This window comes from Camelus bactrianus, chromosome 9 (genome assembly GCF_048773025.1).
Source record: "Camelus bactrianus isolate YW-2024 breed Bactrian camel chromosome 9, ASM4877302v1, whole genome shotgun sequence".
In the NCBI taxonomy this organism is placed as follows: Eukaryota; Metazoa; Chordata; class Mammalia; order Artiodactyla; family Camelidae; genus Camelus; species Camelus bactrianus.
In genome coordinates this window covers 46,104,534-46,117,340 of record NC_133547.1, presented here as the reverse complement: position 1 = coordinate 46,117,340, position 12,807 = coordinate 46,104,534, and the positions used below count along the sequence as shown (strand labels likewise).

Genomic DNA, 12,807 nt, shown 5'->3' with positions numbered 1-12,807 from the left:
TTTCTGGGACTCACATTAATGGTCGGAAAAAACTTGTTTTCGGGATAAACTGTTATTAAAGTGGGACTCTGATGAATAAACCACATGACTGCATAAACCTTGTTTCCATAGAAAACCATCTAAAATTCCCCATCCTTCCTCTGAGTCTTTTCTGTGTCTCTTATCAGCTGAGGGTCCTTTGGAGAAATGCTCTGATAAACTACCTAAGGGGCTCATCAGTAATTGCTTGGTGAGCCATTTTCCTTGTGAGAAATGACCAAAAATATGATTATGGCCTGACTTACCACCTTAATTTAGCAGGCTAGCTTCCTGTGAGCCCGGGCAGACCTCACCAGCCTCATGCATGTGGGCTTTTACCAATGATGCCACTGACACTTTTCAGGGTGACTCTGCTCCCGTTCCGCCCCTCTGCCCACCTCCCTTCCCCAGAGTTTAATATCCATACCCCCTGAAGTCTCTCTTACTGTTCCAGTTCAAGTCAGCTAATCCCCAAATGGGACACCATCCTGCACACACCAGTTTTACTCCCACCTCTGAGAAACTGTGCCAGTCATTTTCAGATCCGAAATGCTTTTCCTGCTCTGGGCTCAAACCATTTTCCAGATCGACCTGTTCCATGGAGCCTTACTCTAAAGCAGCTCCTGGTCTCAGTTTTAGCCCTAAAATTCTGCAGCCCCATATGCACAATCTCATAATCTAATAATCTAATCCATCCACTCAGATGTTTAAAAACGAAGATCCATCCTGCTGTTCAGTTCTAACTGGTTCAGTTTCCACTTTGGACTCCATTTCCTAATTCCTTGTAATTCTATTTTTTTTTTAATTGAGGTGTAGTTGATTTACAGTGTTGTTGGTTTTAGATGCACAGCATGGTGATTCAATTATGCATATACATATATATTCCTTTTCATATTCTTTTCCATTATAAGCTATTACAAGATATTGAATACAGTTCCCTGTGCTGTATGGTAGGACCTTGTTGTTTCTCCGTTTTATATATAGTAGTGTGTATATTGTAATCTTTCACAATGTCAGAAACATGGTAAGTAGTCCCTAAATGCTGCTGAAGCACCAGAAAATAAGACCATAGGGAAAAAAATAGGAATGTTGTGTATGAAGAGTTGAGCACAAATTATTTACTCACTACTGTGTTTCCTTCGACCAACATGACTAAGTGCCCATCACGTGCCAGGCTCTGGGCTAGGCACTGCAGTTTTAGCTTACTGTATGGATTTCTCAATCAAAGATGATGGACTGTGATGCCTTCTAATAAATAAGAAAACATTTGGATGTGCCAGCCTTCGGAAAATGGAAAAATGAATAGCTGTGCCAAAAGTGGTTTGGTTTTGTTTTTTTTAACTCCTCGCTGCAGCATAAGCAAAGTCGCAGCGTACTGGACAAACACCAAATCAGCTAACGTTCTGTTTTTAGGATGTCTTAAAGGGGCAGTACCTTCAAAAAGGACGATCCACCCCTTCATCTCCAGAATAGCAGAAGGCAGCAGGCCACTTCAGACACAGTGGAGGATTCATTCCCAGGAGGTTCTGGATAAGCCTCAAAAAGATCTGCATCCATGATGAGTAAGAGAACCTCACTGGGTCAGTAGCAGCATCCATAGGTGCCCCTGAGAGTAGCCAGGAGGGCAGGGTGCAGTGAGGATTGCGGTCATAGCACAGGTTCCCACCAACAGCAGGGAGGTTTTCCAGGATGTATCCTTTCATTTGCTATCGTATCCAACGTCATTTGTGCCTTTCCCTTCCAGGCTAAGAGAATGAAAAAGAAGGAAATCCCCAAAACACTAGAACACATTGCTTAGCCAATTAAGGCCACTGATTGGAGATGCTGGAATTTGAACTTTCCTGCTCTGTAGGAAGGTGGAAAATCCAAAGCACTGCCAACATTTGGACCCAGCTCACAGTGTCTGCATCTCTTCTCGCTGTGGTCTGCCGGTGTCCGGAAAAAGAGGGCCTGTGGTGCATAACTGTCTACCAGCTCAAAGTGAGTGCTCAGTGAGGAAGAAAACACAAGTCACAGCGCTGAGGGCCAAGCCTTGCTCACTCAACGACAACTTACTTGTGGCTGACACCTTCCACAAAACTTGCAAAAAAGAAAAAAAAATCAGTGATAAGAACAGTCTGTCATCTAGAAACACTTTATTGGTTTCACTGTTTCTCTGACTTTTCTCAGAGGTCCATGTGAAAACGCAGTTAGTCCAGTGGTGGTGACACCCTGGTAACCTAGAGCACCGGGAGGAAAGATGCCAGCGTCACTGCACGGACGGGCGCGGAGGAGGAGTAACTGCTGCTGCAATGGCGGAACAGCTAACAGTCCCAGAGCCCTCAGGCACCGATGCCTGGTGTGGAGAGCTGCCAGGCAGGTGAGGGATGAAAGGCACAGGCTGCAGACAGGAGTGCTGGGGAAGACGGGGCGAGGAGCCAGGGCTGGACCGGGCGGCCCATATGGCCGGCAGCAGGGGTCAGCATGGACTCAAAGAATTCCGGAGATGGAAGGGGACTTTGGGATCAGCTAGCCCAGTCCCTTACTTTACAGGGGCGAAGAGCCATTCAGCAACTTGTTCAAGGTCATAAAACTAGCAGCGGAAGATCAAGGGCCAGAATCCCAGCCTCCTGTTTTAAAAGACGAGGACACAGATGTTATCACATTAGCTAAAGCTAACTGTATCATTTCCTTTCTGTGTTTTCAAACATGTCTTTGACCCTGAACATCTGGCCTAAGACAGAGAGGCAGAACAGTGTATTGTGGTTATGAGGCCTGCGTCTGGAGCCAGGCCAGCTGGACTTGAATCCCAGCAGCCCAGCCACTTACTGCGTGACCTTCACCTCTCTGTGACTCGGTTTTCTCATCTATCAAATGGAGGTCATAGTGGTACCTACCTCATCGGGTTATGAGACCTACTAAATGAGTTAATATATGGAAAATACAGTGCCTGGTGCAAAATAAGTGCTATGTAAAAGGTAGGAAGACATTTCTTAGGGAGGAAATAATCCTCATATTGGTTCCTCCCCAGCACACTTGCTCCCAACCCTCCATTCACTTTAGTCACAGGTTACAACTTTTCCCCTACAACACCTGGGACTAATACTTCTAAAAAGTCACACCTTTGTCTCCAAAGCCATTCAAGGCCTGACCCAGTCAGATGCTAGATGTAAATTAGCCAAAATGATGTGAGAGGTGAAAATTTTGGCTGCCACCCACCCAGACTACTATCCCTCGGATTACTCAGAAGTTACTTCTTTTAACCCTCGCCTCCTACCTTCCCGGCTCATCTACTCCCTTGAGCCTCTGAATCTGCTTTTTCACCCTCAACCTGTCCTCTAGTCCCTCAAACCTTCCGCGATTCCCCAGGCCCTCTGGCCTCACTCAGCTGCCTGTCCCACTGGACTCCTTGGCCAACTGTGTCTGGGATGTTGTCTGAGCTTTCTGCAGATTCCTGCATCCCTCACCCCCCACCCTCATCTTGTGGAGACAACACCCAGTCCCTGCCTCGCTCCCCGGCTGCTGAACATGGTGGGGTAAGGTCATGAAACCAGGCTGACCGCCCCCTCTACAGACCTAAGCTAGCCACACCCTTCATGGCTAACTGGACGCCTGCTGCACTCCCATGGAGCCCACGCCATCCCATGCCGCTCTAGCTCTGACTCTCTGACCACAGCCTTTGCCTCGGAGGTCATCAAGGAAGCCCAGGCCACCAAAACACCCACATATCAAGTACTCTTCCAGACAAAGCCTTCTCAAAATTTAGCGTTTGAATCCCCTGGGGGTGTGGCTAAACTGCAGACTCTGTTTCAGCAGACTGGACTGGGCCTGAGATATCCCAGGTGCTGCCTGCCGGTGCTGCTGGTCCCCAGAGCCTGCTCTGAGTAGCAAAGTTCTGGGATTTACGTATGTTAAGTTTAACGTGTGCATTTTTCTAGACATACTATTTTTAATTGTCATGACAAACCTGCGAGAAAGGTACTAGTCCCTTCTTACGTGTGTCGAATATGAGGCTCAGGGAGGTTAAGAAACCTGTCCAGTCTCACATTGCTGGAGGGAAGATCCAGATCCAAATGGGGGACTGATTCCAAAGCCTGAGCCCTATTTTTTTCTCTCCCTAAGTGATTCTGAAGAGCAGAAATAGTCATGTCATGGTTTACTTGTAATACAAACTATTGAAATCTTAGCTGATGAAGATGGGAGAAAGACGGGTTACAAAACTGCCAGGAAGTCCCCATGCTGGACATTCCAACTAACAGCTGAAGGCCTCAAAGCAGGTATTGGAGAGAAGGTTAATTCCACCAATCAACATGGAAGAAGACACCCGAAGGAACATGGGGGAAACTTCCAATTTACACAGAAAATGAAAGGGAACATATAGATGACCTTAGCTGACGTGGCTGGGGACTTTGTGGCCATCCTTACAGCTGAACAGGCTGGGAGCACTGCAGAAACCACATGCCCCAACCGCACTGCTCCCTGTCTGTCCCGCTCCTCCTCCTCTCCCCTCTGCCCTCTTCAGCCTCCAAGTCCAGGGCTTCTCTTTATCTTTATTTTTCTGGTTTTCCCGCAAAACAAATCTGCTCACACTCATCTCTCCTTGGCATCTGGGAGAGTGATCTCCTGGTTCTCCTGGCATCCCTGTGACTACTCCTTCCAGGACTCCCCCTTCCATTTCCCGTCCCCTAACTGCAAGCATTCCCAAGAACTGGTTCTTAACCCCGTCATCCAGGTGGTGCTGCCTCCTGGTGACACCACCAGCCACACATGCAGCGCGTCCTGTCCCACCCTCGGAGGGCAGCTCTGAGTCAGCTTTGTTCACTGTGGAATCCCCAGCGCTGGGAACAATGCCTGGCGTGGAGCAGGAGGCACTCTCAGTATTCACTGAGCGAACAGATGAGCTACTGGCCATAGCAACTTCCATCTTCCAACTGCCCATTCCAATGCTGGGCTGGGGATCAAGGTCTGTGGCTCCCAGGTAAGAGAGAGGACCGCCAATCTCCATCCACTCACAGCACACACAGGAGATGGCACTGGCTGTATGGCTCTCAGGGCAGACAGGGCTTCTGGTTTTGAGGTGGCTCTGACCTGGGGGAGCCAGGGGCTGAGGGTGTCAGTATCATGACACACCTACAACCCACCTGAACCCCATGTGGGTCCCTTACCATGGCCCACAAGCTAGGAAGTCCTGACCTAGTTCAGCCCTAAGTGAGACCAAGGAAGAGCCATTATCAGGACATTCTTGGCTTGGTGTCACTTTTAAGGTCTGAGAAGTAAGCCATCTGTGTGCACACGGCCTCCATTTCATTAGGATTCCACGGTAGCACCCATTCTAAAATATGCCCTGAATCCTTAAGCACAATTCTGTTCTTCACAGTTCTAAGGCAAATTCATCCTAGACAGAGTAACACCAGCCAAACACTGCTTCTCCATTCGCCTGAAATATCCTGAGTGATGTAAGTGCTCTCACATTCAGCTGCTTATAAAGGTGCAAAGCAGGATGCAATTAAGGTCCCAGAACATCATACTTAAACTTGAATCATGCTGCTTAGCGACTCCACAATCCAGCACAAACACACAGGGAGTGTTGTGGAGAAATCCGCCTTCGAAGAACACAAACGTGCCTGCCGTGCCATCATCTCCAGCCTCCTGGAAATCGCCTTGCTGGTCCACGACGGCGTTCACTACCAGGTCTAATTCTGCTGCTTTGCAGAGACTACAGTTGGTGTGGAGGAAAATATTCCAAGATCTGAAAAGCACCGACTGTGCCAACTGCAGCACTTCGCCTTTTCCAGAAGATAAATCATGAAGAATTTTTGCCAGTTCCAGTTATTTTCCCAAAGCAGAGTCAAATGGCCTTGCTACCCTGCCTTTAAGAAACCAAGGCAATTAAACAGAAGAGCTAGGAACTGCCCTGACAGCTTCCCCCAACTTCGTTTGATAAAGTGAGACGCAGACACGCATTGACAGACAAGCACACCTTATTTAACTGGCAGACACAGCGCTGCTATGAAAATATACATGCAACCTATGGGGTAGAAATCAGCTCAGCAGATCAGCAAGGAAACGAAATAACCATATAAATGCCCACTAGCCCGGCTGCCTTGTAAGGAGTGAGCACTGACAACCAGAGTTCCTATTCAGCAAGCTAATAGGAATAATTACAGCCAGGGCAGGCATTAATCAGCCTGGCAGATGCAGGAATTCTGTGAACAAGGCTGAAATGAGCACCGAGGACTCTCTGAAGGCGATAGCATTTCAGAGACCCTTAAGCTGGACGAAGTCACCAGGGTTCCTCCTGTCAGCCTCCCTTCTCCAGCGCTTTTGGGAGGAAGCTGCAGCTTGGCCCCTTTCCTCTGGGGTGGTGATGTGCTTGGGGGTACAGAGCTGCCACATTTGTGAGGTGCATCCTGGCACCGCCCCTCCCTTCAGGAACCATGCCTGGGCTGTGTTCATCCCAGACCTTCCATTTTTTTTTTTAAATTGAAATATAGTCAGTTGACAATGTTGTGTCCATTTCTGGTGTGCAGCATAATGTTTCAGTCACACATATACATATATATATATATATTCCTTTTCATATTCTTTTTCATTATAGGTTACTACAAGATACTGGATATTATTTCCCTGTGCTATAGAAAAGAAACTTGTTATTTATCTATTTGATATATAGTAGTTGGTATCTACAAATCTTGAACTCCCAGTATATCTCTTCCCACCCCCTTCCCCCGCCATCCCCGCCCCTGGTAACCATAAGTTTGTTTACTATGTCTGTGACACACCTTCCTATTTTTAACTGTACTTTTGCTTTCAAACCCCTATCATCCTTCGCCTAAACCACTCTCAAGCGAGACACACGTAAGGTTATGGGGAACCATTATTAACCTTTTCTTAGGGGTGACAAAATTTGAGTCCTGTGATCCAATGCTGGCTCAGCCATGGAGAGGCTGTATGACTCTGGACAAGTTATTTAACTTTTCTGGGCATCAGTTTCCCCATCTGTAACATGGAGGAAATAACAGTACCTTTCTTAAAGCACTGTTGTTAGAATTTAGTGAGAGAATGTACGTAAGAGCCTGACGCTAGGTATGCAGCTGTTACTACTCCATGCCCATTAGGTGCACAGCCCTGTGTAGACCTACGAGACAAGAACAAATATTCAGTTCACGGACACTTGTACATTATACACGAGTGGCTGTGCCTGGGCGGCAGGAGGGCGGGCCCGTTCATCCTTTTACTGTATACCCTTTATAAGTGACCCCGAGACTGTGAGCTGTCCCTCACATCTGTCTTCTCCTGCAGTAGTTAGCACACAGCTACCAGGCTCTCCGCACTGCCCAGCTTCCCTTGCAGCTAGTGTGGCCAGGACTAAATCCTTTCCAAAGGTGTGTATGTAGAAGAGATGTGGGCTTCTTCCCAGCTTGGCCAAAGAAGCCTCCATATATTCTCCTCCATGCTCTTTCCCTTTAATGGGGCTGGAAAGGCGTGATGACAACCCAAGTGATCTTAGAAACCGGGGGTTGAAGACAGCAGAACCGCCATCAGCCTAGGAGCCACAATGCCTGTGTGGAACAGGGATCCCGCCCAAGCATTTCACTGGAAACAGGACTGTTAGGAAAGACACTTCTATTGTTTGAACCACTGTGCTTTGCGTCTATCTGTTACAGCAGTTTAGCTTACCCAATTAATACAACATCCTTCTACGTTATTTGAATCTTAAAATATAGATGCTTTTGTTGTTTAAAAACTATTCCAATGGATTTGCAAAATTTTTTTAAAAGACACACATTAAGAGAGTATCTTAATCCCTCTCCACAACCTTTGTAGCTCCCACTCTCTAATTCATGCTGCGCTCCACGAGACTGCCCTTCCTCAAACACATCGCCATGTTGGAGTAATCTCACTCTGCAAATTTTCAAGGTAAAACGATGTATCCACGCATTCATTCAGTTAGCCAATATTTATCAAATGCCTACTCTGTGCCAGGCACCCGATTAGTAAGAGAAATACTACAGTGAACAAGACCAGCATGGTCCCTGGCCCATGGGATATAATTGGGCTGGGGACTGTGACCAGGAACAACGGCACACAGTGAGATGAAGAAGTGCTGCGAAGGGAGAGGCACAGGCTGCGTGGCAGCGCCCACAAGCCCACATTCACGGTGCGCACGAAGAGCCATCAGGATCCACCCCAAACCCACCTTTCTGGCTTGCCCTCCGAGGATATCCCCCTCCTCCACCTCCAGTCACATGGAACTTACATGCCCTTTCTGAATGAGCCAGGTACTTCCACTCATCCACACTGGATGCCTTTCCCGACAGCCTGGAAAGCTCTTCCATCCTTTCTTTCAAAATACTAATTACCCTCAAGGCTCAGCTCAAATGTCACTTCTTCAGCAAAAATCAACCCCAATCCCAAGTCAAAATTAATCATCCTTTCCCTTGCTTCCTAGCAGCACCTGGGTTTCTATGTCAGGTATTTCATTCTGGCTTGCAGTTGGCTGTTTTATTAACTGTCTGCCCATCCCCACGGACCACTCAGTGAGACGCTGTGTCTTGGCCATTTGTCTGGGATACTCTGATGGACATAGTAGGCACTCAAGAAATGCTGCATTGAATGGATGGACAAGACAGGGCAGACGCCAGCAATGGAAGTGAAAACCCACTCTTTCTGTTGTGATCGTGAAAGGTAGGCTCAGTCAGGAAAGCTTTATGGAGGAAGTAGTTGTGGGGGGGGGGAGGAAATATACAGGCAAAAGGAGAGAAGAAGGAGGGGCATTCCCAGGCCATGAGAAATGGAAAGGCCAGGAGGTTCACACGCATTCCAGGTAAAGGAGAGCAAACAGGTGACTTAGAAAGATGAGTCTGAATCAGAGAGAAGACTAGAGGGGAGAGGACACAAGGGGCAGAATACCCTTGGAAGGAAATCATAAGGAACCAACGAGCCAAGGTGGGACCACCAAAAACAATCCTTTAGGAAAATGATGAACTTAAAAGGGAGGCTGGAGGCAAAAGTCAAACAGGAAGATCTGTGTGGGGAACCGCCAGAACCGTCAGAACCTGGGCTAAGACAGTAGCTTTATATACGGGAAGGAAAGAAGATGCTGGAGTCTGCACCATGGGAAAAGCGGCAGAATTGAGGGACAGTGTGAATGTGGAGGTTGAAAAGAGTGACAGCAAGATTATGTCCAGGATGCAATACAAGAGGAAAGATGATCTAGCATATCAACATATTGGGTTTCAGGAATCAGAACAGTGCCACAGTGGTAGGGGAGGGAGGGCTTCCCAGAGGTCACACTGAAGTCACACTGAGTGAGATTCCGTGTGGCAGAGTTATCAGATGGAGCATGAAGTTCAGGGACTGTTAGGGGACGAGGCACTGGCTGGAGACACCACAGATATTCCCTTTGTGTAGTTGACATGAGACGTCCAGCCAGGGCAGGATACGCTGGAATACATCCAAGACTTCCCCCCAAGCTGTGCTTGCCCCACTTCCATTTTTGCTTTCACCAGTCCCTTTTTGTCCCCTCTCCTTTCTTCTCCCCTACCACAATTACCCACGGACATTCTCTGCCAATCCCTACCTGGCCCCACCCTCTTAACTGGTACACAGGTTGTGAATTGCCCAGCACAACTCTAGGGAGGGTCATTCACCCAGACTATGAAGTGAACGGCAGCTCCTAGAGTTGAGCAGCGCATGATCTGTACAACAGTGGCCACAGCCCTGCTGGACCCAGACACGTCTGCCAGTTGTGGAAGGGGCACGACTCCCACCAGCAGAGTACAACAAACGGAGAGCTGACAAGGGTCCCGGAGTGAAAAGTAGAGAATAAGAGCACTAGGACCTGAGACAACAGAAGAGACGCTCCCAAATTTACTGAACGATCTGGAAGCGTCCTGCACGTGGTGGCAGCTAAAGCAATATGCCTGGGTGAGCTCTCTTGGGGAGTGAGTTCCAGAAAACCCCTCAGAGGTGAAGGAAGAAAACACACTAGCAGCTAGAAAGGCTGCCCCCCCAGAAGCAGGAGTCATGGGGATTGGGATTGTGTGGGCCCTGATGCCAGAGGAGGGGAGTGGCTGCCGAAGGCCTCCATTGGGACCCTCCTCTGACCGTAAGTGCACTGTAGTCATTCACCCTGTGCACAGCTGGGTTCTCCTGGCTGGGACAGACACCACACACCACGCGCTTGCTCAGAGATTCAGACCTGCCTTCTCTTGGGGTGTGGGAGAAAACCCCTGGTCAGGTCACTGATTCCTTCAGTTCTGGTTCACACTGCCCAAAGGGACTCAGGAAAGCGAAAGCATTTAAGAGTCAGTCCTTGTGTTCCATGGTGGGCACTTAATAAGCAGATGGATTTCTGTGGCTGATAACCAAGTGGTTATATTCATATAATCGTATTAGATGAAGTGAAGATGGTGCCTGTGGATGGGGGGGGGGGGAGATAAAGAGGGAAAAATAATAATAATAAAAAAAAACCCACCAAAGATTCCTAGGGTTGGAGAAGGGCGCTGGGCCATAAATCAAGAGGCACCAAGGTTTCGAGAGGGTAGAAGGCAGGGGACAGTAAGGGAGAAAAAGTAACAGGTAGGAAAAGTTGACGAAGCCAAGGCTCCTAGGTCTTTGTGTCTAAATTGCAGCCAGGCAGCTGTGGAGCTGTAGGAGAAGGCTGAGGCAGAAGATCGAGCCACAACGAACAAGACGGGGGACCCGCACACCAATTTTTATCGTAGCGCTCGGGCCACACGGTGACCTTCGTAGGAGGAAGTTGGAGGGTCCTCCGGCTTCCCTGGAAAGGCAGCTGGGCGCGGGCTAGCGAGCGCGGAGCGCGGCTGGGCCGGTCCCGGCCATGGCGGGGCAGATCAAACCGCAGATTTCCGCTCCCGAGCTGGGGCGCGGGCCGGGACCGCTGGCACCTTCCGGGCCGGGAGTTCAAGGTGAGCCGGCTGCCGGAGGCTAACAGGTAGGGAGGGCCGGGGGAAGCCGGCCGCGGGCCACTCCCCCCGCACATGTGGGGACGGGGCTCGGCCTAGAGGACGACGGCTCGCACCCCGCGCAGCCCGGCCGGATTCGCGCCGACTCCGGGCGGCCCCGCGCCCGCTGCCCGCCGGGCCGCGCCGCCCGCGGACCCCGGCCGGGTCTCCCGGGAGCCGCCCCGGCACCCTCGGCGCCCCAGGCCGCGCGAGGCAGCCGCGCCCGCCGGTCCCCCCGCGCCCCGCCGGCCCCGCGTGCACTCACCCAGCGACAGGAGCGCCAGCAGCAGCGGCCTCGGCGCCAGGCGCCCCATGCTCGCCGGGCGGGAGCGACTCTCCCCCTCCTCCTCCTTCCCCGCCGCCTCTCCTCCTCCTCCTCCTCCAGCTCCGGCTGCTCCAGAGTCAGCGCTCCTCCGCCTGGGCCGCGCGCCTGCTCCGCTCTCCTCACGAGCCGAGAAATCCCAGCGCTGAGGCGGACGTGCGCCCTTCGCTCCGCGCCCGCCCGCCCGCCTCCGCCCTCCTCCTCCAGCCGGCCGGGCACCGGGAGCCGGGCGCCGGAGCCGCCCCGCCGAGCCGAGCGTGCAGCCCCGACCGCTTCCCGAAAGGAGAAGGGAAGAGCCGCAGCGCCCGCCCGCCCGCGCCTCCCATCCGGCGCTTTGCCAGCAACAAACACAAACTTTCCCAAGCCCCTCCCCGCTCCAGGTAACGGAGGCAGCGCCGGGGCCACCCGCTTAAAGGGGAGGAGGCGTCGGAGCCCACCCCGCTCTCCCCTCCGGGCCCCCGCCCCGCGACAAACTTTCCTCCGACCTTTAAAAGTTGGCCTTGGAAAGACTCTGTCTGGAAATCCCATCGCTTGAGCTGCATTCCGAGCCACCCCGAGTTCCATCACTCTGGAGTCACCCACGCGTGGCTACTATTCCCTCAGCTGAGTCCCAGCACATTCACCCACTCATCCCAGCTAAGCTCCCAGCCACCAGTCTCCTGGCCCTTGTGAAAAATTATTGGGATAAGACTGAAAGAGATGAAAGGACTTTCAAGGGCAGGGATTCCAGCCTCCAAGGTAGAGTCCTTAAGTATTTTGATGCCCTGCGCAGGATTCACAGCGGAAGTGGCGAGACCAGAACCCAGGTCTCACTCTGCTCTGCCCACTGCCCTGTGGCTGGGTGGGCCTCCCCTCCCCTCGCCCGCCTCCTTCCTTCTCCAGGGTGCCTATGGCACTGATTAGCGCTTCCCACAAATAGATCCATGGTGGGGGCAGGGGGTGGCAGCGAACTGGGAACCCAAGTGTATTAATAGTTACAGTACTTCTATGGAATGTATTCTTTAGACATTATATTTATTGCTTTAAGTGGACACAACTGGTTGCCAATAAAGCTTCCTTTTACCCCCACAATAGGGTTTTGTGCTTTTGATTTGAATACAAAAGGCCCACTATTGGGGAAAAAAATTAGTGTTCATTGTTTAAAACGTCACAAAGATGATTCAAGCATACAGGAAGAAAAAAGATTTTAAAAATGAGCTAAAAAAAGAAAACTACAGGGAGCAGCACTGCCCCCCCAACCCCCACACCACAGCCTTTTATTAGCATATGCAAAACAAATCACAGATGTTAATGGGAAACTGCCCAAACTGGGGAGAGGAACATTGTTTTTACTCTAATGCATCATTCTTTCCACTAATAAGTGTTTCTTATTTCCACTAACAAATGTGCCATTAGCCAGGTATGAACCCTTCTGTAGGAGACTCTTAAAAATTCATCCCTGGTGGGGCCATAATGTCAATGCCACTGAACTGCACCCTTTAAAAATGGTTCAAATGGTAGAGTCTATGTTATATATAT

At 50.3% G+C, this 12,807-nt stretch overlaps 1 protein-coding gene across 1 annotated transcript in view; it reads right to left on the bottom strand.

The window, feature by feature from the left end:
- Positions 1-11,591, bottom strand: part of PTGFRN (prostaglandin F2 receptor inhibitor) — a 71,472-nt gene extending 59,881 nt beyond the window's left edge. The window contains exon 1 of the mRNA XM_074370268.1: positions 11,233-11,591. Within this exon, the coding sequence (XP_074226369.1) occupies positions 11,233-11,281 (49 nt within the window). The 5' untranslated portion in view covers positions 11,282-11,591. The remainder of the gene's footprint in view (positions 1-11,232) is intronic.
- Between the last annotated feature and the right edge of the window lie 1,216 nt (positions 11,592-12,807).